The sequence below is a fragment of the Oryzias latipes genome, chromosome 19 (assembly GCF_002234675.1).
Source record: "Oryzias latipes chromosome 19, ASM223467v1".
NCBI classification, from domain to species: Eukaryota; Metazoa; Chordata; class Actinopteri; order Beloniformes; family Adrianichthyidae; genus Oryzias; species Oryzias latipes.
The window spans coordinates 12937070-12961228 of record NC_019877.2 but is presented as its reverse complement, the minus strand read 5'-3'; the positions used below and the strand labels follow the sequence as shown (position 1 = coordinate 12961228).

General features: G+C 44.5%; 1 protein-coding gene across 1 annotated transcript; it reads left to right on the top strand.

Moving 5' to 3' along the window:
* Positions 1-16401: 16401 nt before the first annotated feature.
* LOC101157574 (NLR family CARD domain-containing protein 3) lies at positions 16402-23817 on the top strand. Its single transcript, XM_004080580.3, has 10 exons — positions 16402-16518; positions 16596-16723; positions 16857-16994; positions 17818-17886; positions 17999-19787; positions 21391-21552; positions 21637-21810; positions 21911-22078; positions 22842-22888; positions 22961-23817. The coding sequence occupies exons 2-10, from the start codon at positions 16684-16686 to the stop codon at positions 23479-23481; spliced, it is 3108 nt and encodes a 1035-aa protein (XP_004080628.1). The 5' UTR covers positions 16402-16518; positions 16596-16683; the 3' UTR covers positions 23482-23817.
* The last annotated feature ends 342 nt before the right edge of the window (positions 23818-24159 follow it).

Here is a 24159-nt window from a genome sequence, read left to right as displayed (position 1 = left end):
AATCTGGTCACTTTTCAAAATAAAACGTTTTTTTCGAGAAAAACAATAAAATGGAAATTATTTTTTCTTTCTGTTCGTCCCAGTGCCAACATTTCCCACGAGTGTCCCGGGCCGCGGACCGGAACCGGGCTGTGGCCCGATGGTTGGGGACCACTGCGCCAGAGGGTCTTTGTTTCTCCACTGCTTCACTTTTACTTTTTCTTTTAGAACTGTAACCAAGAACCAGACATCTTGTGCCTATCGACAATATTCCTTGGACTCTAACTTCCTTTGTACCAGAACCCATCCTACCTCTCTCTTGTGTCATTGCAGCGCATTGCACCTGGGACACAGAATCAGTTCAAAGTCAAAAACCACTGAACCCTAAGACCAATGCTGTCTTCCAGAAGCTACACTCCCAGATATTGAAGTTATTTTTGACGTCATCCTGGATTTTTTAAAGGATGATTTCATTGTTGATAACACCCGTGGAGCCCTCCTGTTAGTTTAGAGCAGGGGTCGGGAACCTTTTTGGCCAAGAGAGCCATAAACGCCACATATTTTTAAATGTAATTTCGAAAGAGCCATACAATAATGTAGTGTCCCTTTCCCACACTGAGGCACGGAGACTTAACCTCTTTTAGGGTTCTTTATTCTTGTCACTGCAGACCCCTAACAAACGCCGTACAATTAATTCAGCAACTCGTTATTCTCTCCCGCCGAGACGAGAGCGCTTCTCCCAACTTTACATTCCCCCTTCCCGCTCCAGCCCTCCCATTTCCCTTATTCGGCCCATAGCTGAACCCCATTGGTCCAAACTCCTTAACAACAGGCTGAGCGACAGAACTGAGGGCTCTGCTTGATCGATGCGTTCCATGAACTCCAGAACTTTTAACGCGGCCCAACAGCCAAGTTAAACTCAGTCCGCGACAATATGTTTAAAACTAAAAATACAAATGAATGTGTGCATTTGATGTGATTTCAACACTTTTAAAGTACAATAAGTTTGTGGATTCTTTTTAATAACATTGTTATGCTGTTGCTGATAAATGATGAGTATTTCTCGTGGTAGTTTTGCTGATTGTCTAGTCTGGTTGAGACGTGGTGAGTTTCTGCTTCATGCAGGCGTTGAGAATTTAAACAGGATCTTAGGTCTGAATGTTCTTTAGATGTGAGACAGACATGGAACCAAACACACACTCACACGCTGCAGTGAGTGACGGGCAGCGGGTTTACGTTTTTTCCATCCCTGCGCGATTCACCTGCTGCCCCCCCCCCTCTTCCTCACACATCCCGTCCCCGCAACTGCGCGCTCTTCCTCAGAGATGGGAGCGCGCCGTTTTAGGCACAGCAATTCAGAGGTTTCCGGGTGGTACAAATTCTATGAAATAATAGATAATAGTAAACTGATAGTTTTCTCTCCAAGCACCGCTACTACTGCGCGCCTCTGGCATCGCATCGCGCCCGAGAAGGACTGGTCTAATGAAAAAAAAAAGTATTAAAGATTTGTCTGCGAGCCACATGTGACCATCAAAAGACCCATATATGGCTCGCGAGCCATAGGTTTCCGACCCCTGGTTTAGAGTAAAAGGGTGGGTGCTTGGGTTCGAACAATGTCCAGGTGGATACCAGAAAAGGTGCCCCTGATAAATCAAAACGTGTCTTCTAATAAGAAAATAAAGAGACTCCAGAAATTTTGTAAAGTCTTTGTTTACTAAATTTTAATAATTTGGTAAATAAATATAAATTGACACCCCAACAAAAAATATAAACCACTCCAATTAAGTAAAAAACGTATACAATTAAATTACACCAGTTACCCTAAAACATACTCAAAATGTCCCCTTTTGACCTAATTTAAGCAAAGGTAAACACTGGTTTTCAACCAAATTTACAAAATAAATATCACAAAATAATAGTTTTCCAGATATTACCACTCCTTAATTAACAAAGTCACTGTATACAATTAACAACTGTGGAACATTAACAGTTTTAGCCGTTTGAAACCGTTTGGAACCTTTTCTCGTGCGCGCGCGCTCACACACACACACACAGTTTAGTTTACTCACAGTACCGGCACCTCGAAAACAAAAAAGAAAAAAACGTTGCAGGCCCTTTTGCTTCTCTTGCAAAACTTTGAGTGCGTTGAAATAATCCAGCCGGATCCAGGGATAACAGAAAACAGGACTACTTCGCCTCAATGTGATCTATCGTGATGCACACTAGCTTAGCAGCCTCCGCTCCCGCGCCGTCCTCTCCGACCCAGAAAACGGCTCGCACTCTTCCAGCTCACTCGCAGTTCCTCGACTCAAAAACCAAGATTTTCTTCTGAATTTTCTGTTCAAAATTCTTCTGTTGTGTCCCGGTTTTTGTCTCTTCAAAAACTTAGACCTCTTCTCTCCCGCAGATCTGGAGGGAAAAAGTTCGCCGTCTCTTCTCCTCGAACTTTCTCCGCTTCTCCTCCTCCGTTCTTCTTTCACTGACCCCGCACCCTCACATATCCAGAGCCAATCACAATTGGCTAAAACGAGGGACTTGTAAACGAACCAATAATCAAAATCATACAAGGAAATAAACCAAATGAGATTACCCCTTCTTTTTTTTCTTCTTCTTTTACTAAAACCATTAAAAAACAATATAAACCCAAACCCTATTATTTACTCAAAATAATAGTTATATGCCTACCAGAAAAATGATCTTCCCCTTTATTTATTTAATTATTTCAAAATAAAATTACCACCGGGTTACACCTTCCCCCTTCTAGAAGATTTTGATGCCCTCATCAAAATAAAATTTAGAAGACTCTAATAGATTTATAGTTAAGGGTAGGGGCCAGATAGGAACAAGTGAAACACAATGCCATGGGGTGGCACCAGAGAGTTTGACAGGGATTGCTTCTGGAGTCTCTGTAGTCCACTTCCCACCAGCATTCCATGGCTTAAAACATTCACTGGATGATCACAAGGCTTGCCCAGTTCATCGGAGCACAACTTGACTACTGGACGGGAGATTGTTTTTTCTCTAGTCCAGGTATTTTCATCTCAGCTGCAGCATTTTCATCTGGGTTGAGATTGGCTCCCTCTTCTAAAACATTGACTTCTGAATCAGTGTTTGGAGCTCCCTTTCCGATGACGTTGACCTCAGAATCAGCATCGGGAGATAGGTTTGGGCAACCAATAACTGACTCTGTCTCAACCAGATCTTGGGCTGGTCTTTCAGCTCCAGCTTCAAAATTGACTGACTGAGTCGGCTCGGCGGACACATCAGAAAATGGCACCACCCTACTCCAGTCGAGTTTGTGGGAGGTTAACTTCCTCATACTCCTATCCTGAGGACATTTCCTCATCATGGTTGTTGGTCTGATATGGTTCCTTTACCCTTATTTTTTGGGCCCTGGTAACAGGTCTTTGTTGAGTTGGATCCTCACTTTGGTCATCAGGGAGTCTCACCAAATACCCGATGGGTAATAAATGGTTACGGTGTATTGTCTTCTCTGCTCCCATGCCTTTTTCTGGCTGGATCTTGTAGACAGGTAAGTTGGGTAGCTTCTCCACCACAACATGTGGTGAAGACCTCCATTTGCATTTTAACTTTTGTTTGCCGGTAATTCCAAAGTTTCTCAACAGCACTCTGTCTCCTTTGCTGAGAACTTGCTCTTTGACATGCTTATCATGAGCTTTCTGGTTTTTTTATGGTTCTTGTCTGCTGTTTCTGTAGCAAGGCTGTCAGCTCTTTCAAGATCTTGCTTGAGCTTTTCAACATACTGATGATAAGACTTGGTTCTTTGATTGTCATCATTCACACCAAAACAGATGTCTACTGGTAAGCGAGCTTCTCTGCCAAACATTAACAGGTAAGGTGAGTAACCTGTTGCATCATTTAGAGAACAGTTATAGGCGTGGATTAAATGACTGATCTTTAGACTCCAATTTAGTTTCTGTCTTGGGGCGAGAGTGCCAAGCATTGACAAGAGTGTTCGGTTGAATCTCTCTGGTTGCGGATCTCCCCGAGGGTGGTAAGGAGATGTTCTTGATTTGCGAACACCCAGCATTTTCAGAAGGTCTTTGATTAACTTGCTTTCAAAGTCACGCCCTTGATCTGAATGTATGCGGGCAGGGAGTCCGTAATGCATAAAGTAACGCTCACACAGAATTTTGGCCACTGTTGTCGCTTTTTGGTCTTTAGCAGGAAAAGCTTGAGCGTATCTAGTAAAGTGATCTGTCACTACCAAGATGTTTGCGAAACCTTGTGAATCTGGCTCAAGTGACAGAAAATCGATACATACGAGGTCTAGAGGGCCTTAGCTGGTAACATGGTGCAAAGGAGCAGCTCTTTGTGGAAAAGCTTTGCGAGTGATACATCTGCCACAATTTCGTTATGTACTGCTCAACCTCAGCTCTCATCTTTGGCCAGTAGAACCGATCCCTAAGAAGGTCAATGGTTTTGTCCAGGCCCAAATAACCAGACTCATCTCAGAACCATTGGGACAAATTTTTTGGGCAGTATTAGCTGCTTTACTTCAGTTCTTTTTCTCTCCACTTTTCTGTATAGTAACTGGTCTTGGATAAAAAGCTTGCTTGCTTCTTTGCTCAGTAGGACTGAATTTGGGTTGTCTGTGCTTGGAATTGATGGACCCCCACTCAGAGTCTGTTTGACTTGAGCAATAATGGGGTCAGTGTCTTGGGCTCTGACAAGGTCTTGGTGACTAAACCGAGTCAGTGAACCAAGTTCTAACCGAACTGGGTTAACAAAACACTCTGGTAAGCCATCAGGTGACACTCCAAGAGATTCAACAACAATGGTAGACTCATCAAAAGTTTTGCAGCACTTGATCTGCTTGCACAGAGCCTTTACGCTTTCAGGTGGTATACTTTGCCAGCCGTCTTCCGTAGCAGAAAGAGGATTTCGTGACAAGGCATCTGCATAGATCAGGGGTCGGGAACCTTTTTTGCCGAGAGAGCCATAAACGCCACATATTTTTAAATGTAATTTCGAAAGAGCCATACAATAATGTAGTGTCCCTTTCCCACACTGAGGCACGGAGACTTAACCTCTTTTAAGGTTCTTTATTCGGGTTATTGCACACCGCAACAAACGCCGTACAATTAATTCAGCAACTTCTGAATCTCTCCAGCGAGACGAGAGCGCTTCTCCCAACTTTATATTCACCTGCTCCCGCTCCAACCCTCCCATTTCCCTTATTCGGCCCATAGCTGAGCCCCATTGGTCCAAATTACCTAACAACAGGCTGAACGACAGAACTGAGAGCCAATCAGATCTCTGCTTGATGCGTTCCAGAACTCCAGAACTTATAACACGGTCCAACAGCCAAGTTAAACTCAGTCCGCGACAATATGATTAAAACTAAATATACAAGTGAATGTGTGCATTTGTTGTAATTTCAACATTTTTAAAGTACAATAAGTCTGCGGATTCTTTTCAATAACATTGTTATGCTGTTGCTAATAAATGATGAGTATTTCTCATGGTAGTTTTGCTGATTGTCTAGTCTGGTTGATACGTGGTGAGTTTCTGCTTCACGCAGGCGTTGAGACGTTAAACGTGATCGTAGGTCTGAATGTTCTGTAGATGTGACAAAGACTGCTTACATGCAGACGGGGAGCCAAACACACACTCACACGCCACAGTGAGTGACAGGCAGTGGGTTTTACGTATTTACAAACCCTGCGCAATTCACCTGCTGCCGGTCCCCACAACCCCTCACCCCCACCCTCTGCTTTCTTCCTCACACATCCCGTCTCCGCAACTGCGCGCTCTTTCTCAGAGACGGGAGCGCGCAGTTTTAGCCACGGCAATTCACAGGTTTTCAGCTGGCACAAACTCTGTGAAATAATAGATAATAGTAAACTGAAAGTGCTGGCGCAGATTTCTCTCTCTAAGCACCGCTACTACTGCGCGCCTCTGGCATCGCATCGCGCCGAGGACTGGTCTAATGAAAAAAAAAAAAGTATAATTAAAGATTTGTCTGCAAGCCACATGTGACCATCAAAAGAGCCATATATGGCTCGCGAGCCATAGGTTCCCGACCCCTGGCATAGATGTTACTGGAGCCATGCCTGTACTGCAAAGTAAAATTGTAAATTGAGAGTGCAGAGAGCCAGCGGGGACCTGTTGCATTGAGCTTGGCAGTAGTAAGAATATACGTAAGTGGGTTGTTGTCAGTTCTTACGGTGAACTGGGCTTCTTACAGATAGTCATGAAATTTGTCTACCACAGCCCACTTGAGCGCCAAAAACTCAAGCTGGTGTACTGGGTAGTTCTTCTCAGAGGCACTTAGCTTGCGGCTTGCAAAGGCAACTGGTCTTAAACCGTCAGGGTGCTCTTGGTTAAGAACCGCACAGAGCCCATGAAAACTGGCGTCAATATGAAGGACATAAGGCTTGGTAGGATTAGCAAATGCCAGTACAGGTGCATTTGTGAGGCACTGAATGATTTTTTGAAAGGCCTCGGTCCAGGACTGATCCCATCTGTCACCAAAAGGCTCATTGACTTTGAAGTAACTCTTATCTGGCAAGGTAACAAATTTTCTCCTCTTTTGAGTGGGAGGATACCCTTTGCACAACTCAGTGAGTGGCCGAACGATGAGGGAGTAATTTTTTATGAATCTGCGGTAGTATCCACGAAACCCCAGAAAAGACTGCAGGGAAGGAAGATCACATGGTTGTTTCCACCGTGTCACAGCTTCCACTTTGGCTAGGTCTGTGGAAATGCCACGCTCAGACACATTGTGCCCCACATAGGTGACTTGTGGGCGGCAGAACTGGCATTTGTCCAGAGACAGCTTGAGCCCAGCCTCTTCTAGATGAGTGATAACCTTGATGAGCCTTTTCTCGTGTTCCTCTAGAGTCTTGCCGAACACAATCAGATCATCCAAGTAGACGATGACCTCGAGCATGTGCATGTCTCCGACTGCCTTTTCCTCCTCTCTCTGAAAGGAGTGTCATCGCTCAGACGGATACGATGGTTGACCCCCTTTGCTAAGCCAATTTCCCACTCTTCAGTAGAGAACACATTGGCATGCTTGGCTAGCTTCTGGCTGAGTCTCTCTCTCCACTCTTTGTTTATTGGAGAATCACCAACATCAAATAGAGAAAGGTCAATAGCTGGAATGGTTTCCACTCTGGAGCTTGGTGAATCGGTCACCATGTCAGCAACATGTAGGCGAGCGATTACCGTCCCCATTGGAATGGCTGTTTGATTCAAGGATTCATTACGAAGGAGCACCAAGAACTGATTTGAGTCCAACTTCTTGGAGAACAAGACTGTAGGCTAGACCAGCACACTTGGTGGTAGAGCAGGTGAGTGGGCCCGTTCAGTGATGAGGACGCTGTCTCCGATGTTTCGTTTCTGTTTGACTTTACAAATGATGACTTGTTCAATGCCAGGAGGAATAATGAGGGGACCTGGTCCATACCACTTAACTTCAGCTACTGGCAAATTGTCAATGCCAGTTGTGTATGTAGCTGTAGGGACAGGTAAATGGCTTTTCTCTTGCACCTGAACTCTTACTGAGTATACTTTCTCAGTGTCTCCCAGCTTCAAAGCTTGGAGACCCTGAACGTTTGTGCCGATCAAGACAGGAATTGTCTCAGAGCAACGTGGATCAGGACACACCAAGGCCAGGACAGGAACGGAGTTAACTTTTTTGGACTTTAACTTTTTTGGCAGTTCCAAGTCAACTTGAATGTAGCCTTTGTAAGGGTAACTGCTCTCTGACTCACTCAGTCCCCAGATGGCTAAACCAGTCAGAGGGTTAAGTGGGATATCAAGCAGGTGTTTCGTGTACCAGCTGTCGAAAATGATGGTAACTTGAGAGCCACTGTCCATCAGCGCAGTGCAGGGGTTGCCATTGATCTTCACTTGGGCAGTGGATGGTGCTCCAACAAGTCCACCAGGCAAGCGGTTGATTGGAGCATTTACAAAGCTTCTCCTTATGCTTGCATGCGTGGTCTTTATTCTTGTTTCTTCCTCAGATGTCTGGTTTGCTTTAGGCTTTCTCTTAGCTTGCAGTAGTTTCTTTATAACTTTCTGGTAGTTTTCGGGAGCACCACACTTATTTGCATAGTGTCCTTCCTCACCACACCGATAACAGAAGAAATCACTGAAGTCTCTGGACGTTTGCTGCATATGCCTTGCCTACATTTCTTGTTGACACGGCTCAGAAGCGTCACAGTACTTTGACTTCACTGACATTATAGAGACTTTCTTACTGTGATTTAAAACCTCTTTCTTGAGTGCTTGAATATTTGTGTCTTCAGAGGTCTCCACCACGGGAGTAACTGATGGTAGAGCACTCGCAGAAGCAGGACTTGTCTTGGCAGTAGGTAGAGAGAGTTCACTTACTAGTGCTCAAAGCTGATAAACCTCAGCTTTCGACTCTTTCAGTTCTGAGTTTTCGGGGTCAAGCGTCAAAGATGTGTTCTTGACATAGACTGGCTTTAGTGGGAGCAGTCTGCGACGAGAAGCTTCATGTTCCTCCTCCAGACGTATTTTATTTAAGGGTTCAACAAATGTGGGAGGACTGTCTCTACGATCTCTTAATCCGAGGTTTAGGATCATGAGATCTGATCTGACGGCTCCTTTGATGAGTTGATCCAGACGTGCTTTGTCTGCTGCTGATGGAGGTAGTCCGCCACTTTTCACCACTTTGTTAAGAACTCTTTGGATGCGTCTCAGAAACTCGGATAGTCTCTCGTTAGGATGTTGACACAACATTCTGAAAGCAAAATATAGTTCTTTACCACTTTCAGGTGTGCCAAACGTGGTCTCAAGAATGGCAACATAGTCGCTAGAAGTTGCAGCTGGGCTGTTGAAACGTACAGCCTGCAGGATCTCAAGCGCAGAACCCTTCACACTTTCCATGATCTTCATTTTCTTTTATCTTTCTGGACGCTCACTTTCTTCAATTATGAGTCTGGCTTGTTCAACCCAGTTCTCCAACTGTTCTTCTCCAGCAGGTGTGGGTATAACCCCTGAAAAAATGCACAGTCTTCTGTACATGTTGTTGTCGTTATTTGCAGGTTTATTTGTCATTTGCAGAATATCCCCCACAGCCCTGATGATCGCTTCAGGAGTAGATGCTTGCAGTAGTGACTGAAAACTGGAAGCAGATTGTGGCTCTGTCTGACCATCTCCGAATACGTGACTTTGTAATTCTTCCTCACGCTCAGAGGGTCCAAAGTTTCTCCATGCCGCATCAGACCCCTCGGGCATGACATCAAGTGGAGTAGCTGCTGTATTCACTTTCTCTTTGCACTCACATAGTAGAGTTAAACTTTGCGACTGAGGCTCACATATTCTCCCTCTCACTTTGACTCTTCCCAGGGCTTTGATAGTCTGTAGCGTTTCTTCAATGAAACCCATATCCACTTCTGGAGGTACATCTTTAACCAGCAGGGCTTTCATTGGATCCAGGCCTTCTCCAACACACCAGTACTTCAACTGAGCCATCCCCCGGTTGTGCGTGTTACTTGTTAGAATAAAATTTGTAGGCTTTAATTTTAATTCAGCTATAATCTGCTAAAGTTCCAAACAAATGTTTTTTTCTAAATTGATTGTACACAAAAAAAAATGTATTTAATGAGTTCAGACAATTATGCATTATTTTTGAGTTCCTCAACTCAAAAACCAAGATTTTCTTCTGAACTCTCCGTTCAAAATTCTTCTGTTGTGTCCCGGTTTTTGTCTCTTCAAAAACTTAGACCTCTTCTCTCCTGCAGATCTGGAGGGAAAAACTTCGCCGTCTCTTCTTCTCGAACTTTCTCCGCTTCCCTCCTCACATATCCAGAGCCAGTCACAATTTGCTAAAACGAGGGACTTATAAACGAACCAATAATCAAAGTCATACAAGAAAATAAACCAAATGAGATTACCCCTTCTTTTTTTTCTTCTTCGTTTACTTATACCATTAAAAAAAAATATAAACCCAAACCCTATTATTTACTCAAAAGAATAGTAGCATACCAGAAAAATGATCTTCCACTTTATTTAATTATTTTAAGGAAGGAGGAAAATGAAATCTGCTGTCACGGTGCCTGTCAGTTCACCTCCCCCCCTCCTACAGCTCTCACCACCTTGCTGATTGGAACCAGCTGATCCTCATCTTCTCATCATCCTGCCGGTCTTCTTAAGGGAGCTTTCACCAGAATTCTACGCCAGTTTGTTATACTCACTCCGGTTCCTACCTTGGTCACGCTGGTTCCTCCCCTCCACGCTGGTCCTGCCGTCCTCGGCATCCACGCCTCGTTCCAAGCTGGTTTCCGCCGTCCTCGGCGTCCACGCCTTACCTCAAGCCGGTCCCGCTGTCCTCAGCGCCCAAGCCTCGCTCCCTCTGGATCCACAGTTCGACGCGTCCTCGTGTCGCCCCCTCCCCTTCATCTGCATCAGCTCAAAGGAAACACCAAGTTCAATCCACGGAGGAGATACGTCCACATCCCCTCAGAAACTTATTTACCTCTGGTAAAATAAATCCATTTAAAGTCATCCTTGCTGTTAGTTTTCTTCCGGGATTCAGCATCTGGGTCTGCTACGTCTACGACGCCATGACAGAACAAACTGGCCAATACCCAGACCCAGCTGACCCGGAAGATCTACGTCAGACCGTCATCCAGCACGGACTGTTTCTGGACCTCCTCTACAGTACCATCACCCGGGTCACCGCTATTCAGGAGGACCTTTCTCGTCGCCTGAGAATAATTTCTCAAGCCCAGATGAATTCAATCGGACAATATCCAGCTAATGCTAATACCAACATTGCAGCCCCTACAGCCGGGAGCTTGGACATATCCGCTGCCTCTGGGATTCCTGAAAATTTCCGGCTTCAACCGGAGTTTTTTCAGGGGGACGTTGAATCATGTGGGGGTTTCCTTCTTCAATGCAGACTTATTTTTCAGCAGGCTCCGCGATATTACCAAGCTGACCACAGCAAGATCACCCTCATAGTTAACTCCCTCAGAGGCAAAGCGCTCAAATGGGCTCAGGCCTTTCTAACTGCTAACCCCATTTCTCAGATTTCTTTCGAGCGTTTCTTAGGTGAATTTCAGCTGGTCTTTGATCAACCCCGCAAGACAGAGGAGGCGACGCGCCACCTTCTAGGATTAAGGCAACACAGCCGATCTGTAAGTGAACATTTAATTGACTTTCGAATACTAGCTGTGGAAGCTGGATGGCCGGACGTTGCCCTAAAAGGGGTTTTCTATCGATCACTTAACAACCAGATCAAAGACCATCTCTGTTCTCAGTCTGAAGCCAGAACGTTCGAGGAGCTCGTTACTGCAGCTCTTCGCTCTGACGTACGACTCCGCGAGCGTCAGGTAGAAAGAGCACATACTGAGAGGAAAACTGTAAATAACCCTGTGTCTAAAACCCCCATGCCAGAATCTCCTTCCATCTCTCGTGAACACGTCACCTGCTCCTCTGAGGAACCCATGCAGATCGGACATTCTAAACTCACACCGGCGGAACGCCGCAGACGCCAGGTAGAAGGTACCTGTTTCTATTGTGGACATTCTGGGCACCATGTGCAGCAGTGCTCCTTACGTTTAAACTCCAAAGCCCCCCGCTAGAAGACAGGCCGCGGGAGGGTTCCTCCACTGTTATTCAGGAAAATAACTTTCTTTATTTACCTGTCAAGCTATGTCACCAGTCTCATGTTCATGTATGCCAAGCCCTCATAGACTCCGGAGCTGAACACAGTTTTATTGACAGTCACTTAGTGTCCAAACTCAGTCTCCCCACAGAACCGCTGGATCATCCTGTCAAGGCAGCTGGACTAGGTGGTCAGCTGCTCACTCGAATCACTCACCGGACCAGACCCGTGCAACTTGTCACCTCTGGTAACCATCATGAAGTCATGCAATTCTATATTACTCAAAAGCTTCAATCTCCTGTTATCTTAGGCTTCCCATGGCTCCGCAGTCACAATCCCCAGTTCGATTGGGTGAATCTTCACATAACTAACTGGAGCACCCATTGCCTTGCCAACTGCCTCCGCTCCGCAGTACCATCAGTTTCTCCCAATCTGGAGCCAGCACCTGATGATATTGACCTCTCCAAGGTACCCTCATGTTATCATGATCTCAGGACTGTTTTCAGTAAAAGCAAGGCAGGAGCTCTACCTCCGCACCGACCTTATGATTGCTCCATCGAGCTATTAAACGGGGCCACTCTCCCCAAGGGACGATTATTCAATCTGTCAGGTCCTGAAAAACTCTCCATGGAAAAGTACATCCATGAATCTCTTTCCTCGGGTCACATTCGTCCTTCTTCGTCCCCCGTTGGTGCAGGTTTTTTCTTTGTCCAAAAGAAAGATAAGACCCTTCGGCCATGCATCGACTACCGAGAATTAAACCAGATCACAGTTAAGAATAAATATTCTTTGCCTCTCATCAGCTCCGCCTTGGACACCGTTCAGGAAGCGCGTGTATTCACTAAATTGGATCTCCGTAATGCGTACCATCTAGTCCGTATGAAGGAGGGGGACGAATGGAAGACTGCTTTCAACACCCCCCTTGGTCATTTTGAATACCTGGTGATGCCCTTTGGGCTCACCAATGCCCCTGCGGTCTTCCAACACCTAGTTAATGACGTCCTCCGAGACTTCCTTAATAGGTTTGTCTTCGTCTATCTTGACGATATTCTCATTTATTCACCCAATCACGATCTCCACATCCACCATGTTCGTCAGGTCCTTGAGCGTCTTCTTGAAAATCGACTCTTTGTAAAGGCTGAAAAGTGCGACTTTCACGTATCTACCGTGTCTTTTCTTGGGTTCATTATTGAGGCTGGCAACATCCGCCCCGATCCAGCCAAGGTTTCCGCTGTCGCCAACTGGGAACCTCCCGATTCACGTAAACAGTTACAACGTTTTCTCGGATTTGCCAATTTTTACCGTAGATTCATACGCAACTACAGCAGTCTCGCCGCCCCACTCACTCAACTTACGTCTGTTAATACACCTTTTGTTTGGAGCCCAGAGGCCCAGGCCGCCTTCGATAAACTCAAGGGGATGTTCATCTCAGCTCCCATCCTGATCCAACCTGACCCCCAACGTCAGTTTATCGTAGAGGTTGACGCCTCCGATACCGGAGTGGGAGCCGTCCTTTCCCAACGTGAGGTTTCCTCAGGGAAACTCAAACCCTGCGTTTTCTTTTTCACGTAAACTGTCACCTGCGGAACGGAACTATGACGTTGGGAACCGCGAACTCCTTGCCATAAAGTTAGCTCTGGAGGAATGGCGTCATTGGCTCGAGGGGGCGGAGCACCCTTTCGTGGTTTGGACGGATCATAAAAATCTCGCTTACCTCCGTTCTGCCAAACCCCTAAACTCCCGTCAGGCCCGCTGGTGCCTCTTTTTTGATCGGTTTTCATTCATCATTACTTATCGACCCGGAAGTAGGAACGTCAAACCCGATGCATTATCTCGCATCCACAGTAATCATGACCTAGAGGAGGCCACTCCCATTATTCCACCCACCTGCGTGGTCGGTAATCTCACGTGGGATATCGAAACGCGGGTCCTGCAGGCTCAGGATGAGGAACCCGATCATCCTCCTCCCCCCGCTAACACTCTATACGTGCCTTCCTCTCTGCGTTCGGACGTTCTGGTTTGGGGTCACACTTCTCGTGTTTCTTGTCATGGGGGTGTCCAAAGAACGCTCAGTCTCATTAAGCGCAGGTTTTTCTGGCCCACCCTAGAACGGGATGTCAGGGAGTTTATCGCCGCTTGTGATATTTGCGCCAGATCCAAATCTTCCAATTTGCCTCCGGCTGGTTTACTTCACCCTTTGCCCATCGCTACTCGCCCTTGGTCCCATATTGCCCTAGATTTCGTCACAGGGTTGCCTCCGTCACAAGGCAACACTGTCATCCTTACAGTCGTTGATCGCTTCTCTAAAGCGGCTCAGTTCATTCCATTACCTAAACTCCCCACCGCCGCTGAAATGGCGGACATCCTGGTCCATCAGGTTTTCAGAAACCACGGGATCCCCAAGGACATAGTTTCAGACCGGGGACCTCAATTTGTGTCCCAGGTCTGGAGAACCTTTTGCTCCGCCCTGGGTGCTACCGTTAGCCTCTCCTCAGGTTATCACCCCCAGTCTAACGGCCAAGCGGAGCGTGCTAATCAGGAGCTGGAAGCTGCCCTCCGTTGCCTGGCTGCCCAGAATCCCTCCACCTGGTCCAAGTTCCTAGTATGGATTGAATACGCTCACAATAACCATCCCTCCTCTGCCACCGGTTTATCACCATTCGAAATATCCCTTGGTTATGCACCTCCGCTGTTCCCCTCACAGGAGTTAGATTTGGCCGTTCCCTCTGTGCAGCATCATCTGCAACGTATCCAGCGTATCTGGCGCCAAGCTAAAGCTGCCCTTCTGCGCACTCGGGAGAGCAACTGCCGTCTGGCTAACCGTCGTAGGAGAGCGGCCCCAAATTACCAACCTGGGCAAAAGGTTTGGCTTTCCTCCAGGAACATACCCCTTCAGGTCACCTCACGCAAGCTAGCACCCCGTTACATTGGTCCTTACATCATTGACGAAATCATCAATCCTTCCTGTGTTAAACTACGGCTCCCGGCTGCTTTAAAGATTCATCCCTCGTTCCATGTTTCCCAGATCAAGCCCTTTCAGGAAAGCTCCTTGTGCCCGCCGTCCGCTTCCCCACCACCCGCCCGGCTCATTGACGGCGCGCCTGCCTTTACGGTCTCTCGTATTCTGGACATTCGCCGCCGGGGCCGTGGTCACCAGTACTTGGTGGACTGGGAGGGTTACGGTCCGGAGGAGCGCTCCTGGATCTCCCGCTCCATGATCCTGGACCGTTCCCTCCTGGACGACTTTTTCAGGGCCCACCCTGACCGCCGTCCTGGACCGCCTGGAGGCGGTCGTTGAGGGGGGGGTACTGTCACGGTGCCTGTCAGTTCACCTCCCCCCCTCCTACAGCTCTCACCACCTTGCTGATTGGAACCAGCTGATCCTCATCTTCTCATCATCCTGCCGGTCTTCTTAAGGGAGCTTTCACCAGAATTCTACACCAGTTTGTTATACTCACTCCGGTTCCTACCTTGGTCACGCTGGTTCCTCCCCTCCACGCTGGTCCTGCCGTCCTCGGCATCCACGCCTCGTTCCAAGCTGGTTTCCGCCGTCCTCGGCGTCCACGCCTTACCTCAAGCCGGTCCCGCTGTCCTCAGCGCCCAAGCCTCGCTCCCTCTGGATCCACAGTTCGACGCGTCCTCGTGTCGCCCCCTCCCCTTCATCTGCATCAGCTCAAAGGAAACACCAAGTTCAATCCACGGAGGAGATACGTCCACATCCCCTCAGAAACTTATTTACCTCTGGTAAAATAAATCCATTTAAAGTCATCCTTGCTGTTAGTTTTCTTCCGGGATTCAGCATCTGGGTCTGCTACGTCTACGACGCCATGACATCTGCACCGCTATGATTTTTTATTATCTGTTATATCATACTGTTTGGCAGGCATGTGCACACTATGCCGTTGGGGTGCTTGTAGGATGTCTGTGTTTAAAATAAAACCATCTGTATTAAATTTGACTCATGTTGAATATGCCTGTGTCACATTGTGCCAACTTAAATAGTCTCCAGTTCTTTAGTGCTGTGATGTTTAACAGTGCACACCCAGAACTAGGGGATTTTAACGTACACATTGAAAATCCTTCAGAAATGTACGTTTGGGATTTTGTGAACATTTTAACAGCTTTGGATTTTGTCGAACATGCCAATGTGCCCACCCACAACAGAGGTCACACTCTGGATCCCATCATTACTCACAGCTTGAAGGCCTTGGTGAGCTCTGTTGTGGATGTAGGCATTTCTGATAATTCATGTGTGATTTTTAGAGGTCATGACTGCATAATTGAGAGGCTCCCTGAGAAAACCATTAGAAGGCCCTGTATACACCCTGAACTGGCTGCAAACTTGATCTGACATTTGGAAAACCAGCAACCAAATCTTTCGTATCCATCTGTGGATTTTAACTCAGTACAATTCTGAACAGAAGTAAAATTTTAGTGAGTAAAAATTTTAACTCATGACAAAAAGTGAAGTGACTTCCTTGTTTTTATAAATTTCTTTTCCTTTTTAACTCACATCAGAATTTTAATCGACATGCGCCAAAAAAGCATTTCTGTTAATTTTTAAAGAGATTAATTACGTTTAAATAATAATAATAATATCTCAGACCGGATTTAACACATGAAGCACCGTACATATTAGACTTTAATATTTTACTTTTGTGGCTTGATCTGTAATTATAAAGAAAAAATAATGTTTTGTTGTATAGGAGCAAAGTTCTTCTTCCACTGCAAAAAATTTGTCTGAAAGAGAGAAAAAGAAAACATAATCTGCTGAACTGTGGAGATTGAAGCCATTGTGGTTTGGCAATACGTACAAAAAGACTGCAGACATGAACTGCTGCTTCCTGTTTTCTCATTAAAATGCAGACAGGAAACAAAGACTTTTGCATCAGACACTGAGAGAATCAGATGGCAGTTCACATCAACGTTTGGTAAGTATTTTCTCATTTATTTATCATCTGCACTAATGTTTTAGTCCTGTATTCAGAGACGTTCGATTTCTGTGCAGTGTGTGCGACTGTTGCTCTAAATGTCAGGAAGTTGGTGACTGAAACCGGGTCCATCCACTGACTATGTAAGGGTGTTGAAAAACCCAAATGGAGTGTGTTGCTGAACAGATACCTGAGGTGTTTCAAGGTGAGTTGGAATCTTCTGTTACACAAAAAAGAACAGATACAGAAAAAAATACAGAAATTCTTTTGATTTTTCCCATTCACTGTATTTTATCCTGTAACCAAGTGCTAAAGCTGAGCTTGGCTGTTTTTTTTAGAGCCCGTTTCCTCAAGTCAAGCAGCAGTTCATCATTTCCAGCCCATCTTTACTGCTTATGGAGGCAGCAGTATACTTGCCCCGTCCATTATCAATTCCACAGTCGGCACCTTCACCATCAACTTTCAACAAGACCAAGGTAGATGAAGAGAAACATACAATTTACAGTAGAAGTATTATACATAAATGGTTCCACACACTAATAACAAAAATAAAGGATTTTGGGGGGATTTAGGGAATTAAATACAAGTTCTACAGAAAGTAATTGTATATTTTATTTTGTAAATAGTTTTACCCTCTTCCGTTATTTTCACCAGTGAGCAGAATCTGCTTCAAATGATCACATTTGGGTTTGCCTGAGACCTTCCAGGCAAACCTTTTGTTACCGGTGTATTCCATATAATCAGAAACTCTTAAAACATAAACGTTTTAAAAGCTGGATTATTTCTGATACATTGATGTTCTGGCAACTGGGATTCAATTATTGGCCTTTTTTGAGTTAAAATCTCTAAATATTTAAAAAATAATTCATTTTGATTTATAATATTCGGAACTTTTTGTAGTAAATCACTAGATAATGGTGGTTTTATACTTCTTTTAGGGTCATGCTGCCACATTATGATGCTCACACCTCCATGTTTTTTTGTTAGCACCATGCATTATTGCCTGAATCAGTTTTATGCAAAATAACGTTAATTTAAATCAGTACTTTTATGTTCTTTGACTTGATTTCATTCTGTAAAAATTCAAGACATGTAGAGAAAAAGGTATTTTTTCATTGATCACAAAAAAAAGATTTTTGATTTAGTTTTTAAAGTTATTTTGTCAAGTAGATGTAAAAAAAAAACTTTTTTTTTATTCAAGGGCGCATTTTTTTCATTTAAATCAATGTGATTCATGTTGCAAATATTTTTAGCGTTTGTAAATCAAACTGCAATTTGACCTCATGGCTTCTTTCACAGGTTTTGCTGATGAACTGAATGAAGAATCCAGTCAAGACAACACAGCCAATTGTAATACAGAGGTGACCGGTGAGGGAATTCTGTTCCTGAAAACTGTCAATAAAAATGAGAAAACGCAACTTGGTTGCTTAACATCAGAAAAATGTAACTGTTGTTCCTTAAATTCTTTCTTTTTTCACAGATAACAAGTTTGCAGAACACCAACAGAAACTGAAAGTGGTCTTGAAGAAGAAGTTCAGTTATTTGCACGAAGGCCCGACGAGCAGTGCAAGCAAAACCCTTCTCAACCAAATTTACACAGAGCTCTACATCACTGAGGGAGGAAGCTGTGAGGTCAATAAAGAGCATGAAGTTCGCCAGATCGAGACGGTATCCAAAGTGAGAGCCACTCAGGACAAAGTCGTCCACTGCAATAGCCTGTTCGAGCCCCAACCAGGAAGAGACTGCCCCATAAGAACTGTGGTGACGAGGGGGGTGGCTGGCATTGGAAAAACCGTATCCATCCATAAATTTACTGTAGACTGGGCAGAAGGGAAGGCCAATGCCAACATAGATTTTGTATTTCCGCTTTCTTTCCGGGAGCTGAATTTTCAGAAAAAGAAAACGCTGAGTCTGGAGGATCTTCTGAAAGCGTTTTACCCGGATATTAAAGAAGGACAAATCTTTGCAAACAATGAAATCAAAAAGCTTTTCATCCTGGACGGTCTGGATGAGAGCCGGCTCTCTTTGGATTTCCGCAACAGTGAAATCATTACAGAGATCACGCAGCCAGCAACAGTTGCTGTCATTCTGACCAACCTCATCAGGGGAAAGCTTCTGTCTTCGTCTCTGGTTTGGATCACGTCCCGTCCCGTAGCTTCCAGCCAAATCCCCGTGGAATGCATCGACCTCCTGACCGAGGTGCGAGGGTTCAACAACCTACAGAAAGAGGAATACTTCAGGAAAAAAATTGAAGACAGGGAGTTGGCACAGAAGGTGATCAGCCACGTGAAATCCTGCAGAAGTCTGCACATCATGTGCCACATTCCGGTCTTCTGTTGGATAGCAGCAAGCGTGCTGGAGAAAAAGTTGCCAAAAAAAGACAGCAATGACACGCCAAAGACTCTCACACAGATGTACATCTATTTCTTGTCGTTGTTTGTGGAGAACATGAAGAAGAGGCTGCCAGAAAGAAGACAGTCAAGTGCTGAATGTGTCAAAGCTAACCTGCTGGCTTTAGGTAAGCTGGCTTTCAAAGAGCTGGAGAAAGGTCACCTGATCTTCTATGAGAGTGACCTCAAACTGAACGGCATCGACGTCGCCCAGGCGTCCATGTTCTCTGGAGTCTACACACAAATCTTCAACGAGGAGTTGACTCTCTGTCAGGAGAAGATGTTCTGCTTTGTGCATCTGAGCATCCAAGAGTTCTTTGCAGCGTTGTATGTTTTCCTCACCTTCCACAACGACAACAACAACGTTCTGGTTAAAAAGTCCTCCTCCTCCAGATGGTTTCCATTCAGAGAATCGTCAGAGCTCAACCTGTACAAAGCAGCCATAGAAAAGGCATTGCAGAGTGAGAGTGGGCATTTCGACATTTTCCTGCGCTTCCTTTTGGGCCTGTCGATGGAGTCCAACCAGGTGCTGCTAAAACATCTAATGACCACCGACAGAACTCACCAAAGGACAAGAGCTGAGGTCCAAAAACACATCAAGGAGAAGATCAAACTGAGCCAATCCCCTGACAGGTGCCTCAACCTTTTTCACTGTCTGAACGAGCTGAACGACCACTCTCTTGTCCAGGAGATCCAGAGCCACTTTGTTTCAGGACGTCTGAAGTCCGCTGACCTTTCACCTGCTCAGTGGGCCACTCTGGTTTTTGTTCTGCTGACCTCAGAGGAGGAGCTGCAGGAGTTTGACCTGAGCAGATTCAGCAGGTCGGAGGAGGCTCTCCTTAGGCTGCTGCCAGTCATGAGAACAGCCCAGGTGGCAAAGTAAGTTCCTGCAGGTTCCTTGATAATCCTCAAGGAACCTGATGAATCAACAGCCAAACCAGTACTCTACTCTGGAACTTCAAACCTCTAAATAATTTATTCATAGGTTTTACTCAATAAAAAAACATATAAATAATTATAAAAGATTTAGTCCTCTAACATGTTTACATCTGAAAATGTCAAAATCATCCCTTGGCTTGATTAAAACTGCAATAACTTTAATAAACATCTTCTGAGGCGTTTATTGTGACAATAATACAATCCACCATAGTCAGATATAGGTATGGAACGGGGGGGGGGGGGGGGGGGGCATGTCCCGCTAAATGCCAGTGACCCCCCCACCACCACCCACCCACCCACCAAAATGTGTTGGCTTGCAAAATTCCACAGCTTTTGTGTGACGCTTCTTATTAAATTTAGAAGAAAATGTCACATGGATCAAAAGAAATGATTAAATGAATTGATATGATGATTTTCAAAGCATTTTAGGGGATCTGATGGATTTTACATCCTAAACTCTTAGCACCCCCAGACCCCCCCCCCCCTCTGAAATTCTACCAGATGTTCCTGATGTTCTATGGGGGCTGGCTAAATCCTCCTTCGTAGTGGGAAAATTCACATATTTAAGTATTTGTTTTTACATCAACCAAAGTGTGGGGGGAAAGTACTAGTATTTCTTAAGTGGCAACATTTTAGTTTGCTTTATTGAATTTGGTTTTTAAGACCTGGAGACCTGGAAAGCTGACCCTCAAAGGGCTTCTCCTGAAAACATATTTCTGTGACGCTGAAGGTGTTTATGGTGATTTGTGAACCTGGAAAAGCCTTCTTCACAGCACTGAAGGACAGAACCTCAAGCTGGCTCATACATTTACAAAGAAAACAAGCCCAAATCATAATTCCTCCACCTCTGTGCTTCTCTACAAACACAATTTGATACTTTCTTTTTTCAATTTCTTTAAAGACGAATTCAGTTTAGGATAAATATCTCAATTTTCCTCATTTATTTTAGAATTTGTGGTTATAACTTTTGATTGATAATCTTTTAACCAAGAGTTAGTCGTTATTCGTGCATCTAATGTAAACTGCCACATTTTAGATTATGTCATTTACATAATAAAAGTAAAGTTGTTCCTTTTTAATTGTTGAGGTTGTTAAATGGTATCATTTGATAAACTTGTGATAAGCTGGAAGATGAACCTTTTTAAGAGAAGAAACCTTCAGATGTACAAGCTTCTCTTTTTTTTAGTGTCATAGTGAGTCTTTACCTTTGTTGGCTTAATGAATGCAAGTCTGGAGAGAAAATCCACTGAATGCATGATATAAATGTAAAATATTTACTGAAGCAGGGAGTTCAAACATAATTATAAACTAATGCAGCCAGAATTATTGCTGCTTAGTTGAGGAATAATGACCTATTTTATCCTCTGAAATTCTGCTATTAGTGTATATTCTGCCTTATTAACTAATTATAAAGAAAAAAAACTTCCAAAATCTGCAGATAAATGAAAATAATTTTTTTTATTTTTTTCATAATTGTAATTAAATAATGTGTTCTACAGAAGCTTTTTCTTTTTTGCATGTTAACTTTCCTTTTCTGCTGCAGGCTGAATGCATGTCATCTCACTATGACCTGCTGTGAAAAACTTCCAAATGGCATCAGGTCCTCCCAGCTGAGAGAACTGGACCTGAGCAACAATAACCTCACAGATGAAGGGTTTATGCATCTCTTTGTGTCTCTGAGGGACAGCAAACTGCAGACACTCAGGTGTGACTCCAGCTTTTTCTTTCTCCAAATCAGCATTCACTTTGACATTTATGGCCTTAGATTTTTTTATTTTTTTTTTGATAGATTGAGAAGTTGTGACCTTACAGAAGAGAGCAGTGACAGGCTGGCAGCAATCATTAGTTTTGCCTCCTGCGAGCTGACAGTCCTGGACCTCGCTGACAATGACTTTAAAGACACGGGAGTCAAAAAGTTGTCCGGCGGATTAGGGAGCCCTCATTGTAAACTCCAGAAGCTTGAGTAAGTCTGTTGTGTAGAAATGCACCAACGGAGAGTTTACGATCTATTTTAGTTGGACATCAGCTGACTGGGTAACCTTGCTTGTTGTTTTCCTTTGAAGTCTGTCCTTCTGCAGGGTGACAGAGCTGGGCTGCACTTTCTTGGCATCGGCGCTAAATTCATCTGGGCTAAAAGAGCTGGACTTGAGCTACAACCACCCTGGAGAATCAGGCCTGATGCTGCTGCAGATGCTAAAAGAAGACCCACAATGCAGTCTGCAGAAACTCGGGTATTAAAGCTGAACTATAAGTGAGGCAGACGTCATATCAAGAGGGTTATATGTAGAATGATTTATATGAAGTGTGATGTAATGACTCACTGCGGTCATCTTTGATCTACTTTAAAAGCGTTCCCATTGTTCATTTAATAACAATTGTGCTGATTTTAGCTAAACTCAAAAAACCTGTGTTGTTTTTTAAATCAGACAGAACAGCAGTAGTTTGTCAGAAATTTGCCTCAGAGGGGTGGGCGGGACTGTTGGCAGGGAGTTAGCCCAACCCCCACTTCCCATCACCCATTGGTTTACACGCTCTCCCAATAGCATACAGCCCCCACACCCCCGACCTAGAATTGGCGGTGCAACAAAAAAGGTCAACAACGTTGCAGCTATCCAGATGTGCAGTTTTGAGTCAGATACCAGCTCAGACGAGGAAAAATAAGACGTTCATGGATCTATTTGTCTGCAAGTTGATGCATCAGAATAGAGCGTTTGATCCGCCTTGCATATTTTCTACATCACAAATAATTTTTTTTAAACAGCCTTTTTTAAATCTACTCCTGATTCACAACCATTTGAAAGAAGAAAACCCAGAAATGACGTTTTAAGCTCAGTTTTTCTTTAGAAATGTTCCTCATCATCCGAAAAATGCCACAAGAACACATTTTAAACAGCAAAAAGACATTTTTCCTCAGAGTGGGGCAATTTTAAGAGCATCATAAAAATATTTTGTGTAATTCAGCTTCCCAAAAAAGTTGTGTTCTGGATTTTTCAGTGTGGATCAGTGCCGAGTATTCCGGATCCAGCCTAGTCCAAAGAAATGTAAGTGATCAGCGGTTCACCCTCTGATTTGTTTAAATCTCTTCTCTTACATTTTTTTTTATCTATTTTCAGACTTCATGGATGAACTCACTCTGGATCCCAACACAGCACACAAAGACCTCTCACTGTCTGACGGAAATAGGAAAGCAAGACGCTGGACAAAGCTGCCGTACCCGGATCACTCGGAGAGGTTTGATTTCCAGAGACAGGTGCTGTGCAGGGAGGCCCTGACAGGACGCTGCTACTGGGAGGTTGGATGGAGTGGTCCGGTCAGAATAGGAGTGGCGTACAAACAAATGGGCAGGAAGGGGGAGGGTCAGGACTGCTCGTTGGGCTACAATGACTCCTCGTGGGCTCTGAGCTGTAACAAAGACAAGTGCTGGGCTCTGCACTGTGGAGTGAAGGTCGATGTGACAGTCGCACCCAACAGCACAGTTGGGGTTTTCCTGGACTGGTCTGCCGGGAAGCTCTCCTTCTACAGCGTCTCCTGTGGCTCTCTGACCCTTCTTCACACCTTCAGCACCATCTTCACAGAACCCGTGTGTCCCGCGTTTCATCTAGGCTGGGCGGACTCTACAGTGCAGCTGTGCTGATGGATGTCCTGAGACTCTTGTTTGAACAAAAAGCTGGAATTTAGACTGATAGATTTGACTTCCCAACCAAACAGACGCATCTATACTATATATTCTATAGTAAACGTTGATTTATTGCCTTAATGCATTCATCAGTTTGAAATGTCTGGATCCTTACCTCATAATGTCAAATATGGGGTTCCTCAGGGCTCAGTGCTCGGCCCAACCCTCTATACTGTGAATCAAAAACTAAATCTTAAGAAAGTAAAAGACTCTAGTTTAAAGATAGATTATCTTGTTTTCTGTCTTGCAAGAAAAATAATCTTATCAATAAAGTTTTCCAATGGCAGAATAATATCAGTTTAAAGAACGTGTCTTTGTGACTTTTTTTAAAATAAGAATTCCTCTTGAAAATACCTTTTTTTTTACCCCTTTTGGCAGATTTTTTAACATTTTTAAATTTTTGAGAATTTAAGGAATTTTTAGGGGCTCTGTTTTTTCAGAAAGTTTTGGAATCTCATTTCCCAGTTACGGACAATATTTCTCAATGGCTCTGAAGCCGAAGCCATCATTCTATCCCCTTTTCTGCTAAACTGAGGATGAGGTTCGATTCTGGACTCGCCTACAGAAATATTCCAGTTACACCTTTTTCTTTCCACCATCGCCGGCTTTGCTTAACCCCGTCCATCCTGGTTTTCT

Bases quoted from the DNA above. Each gene is read 5' to 3' on its own strand.
- LOC101157574 (XM_004080580.3), top strand. From the start codon at position 16,684: ATGGAGTGTGTTGCTGAACAGATACCTGAGGTGTTTCAAG. The intron at 16,724-16,856 runs GTGAGTTGGAAT...TGTTTTTTTTAG, and splicing joins GATACCTGAGGTGTTTCAAG to AGCCCGTTTCCTCAAGTCAA. The intron at 17,887-17,998 runs GTGAGGGAATTC...CTTTTTTCACAG, and splicing joins TTGTAATACAGAGGTGACCG to ATAACAAGTTTGCAGAACAC.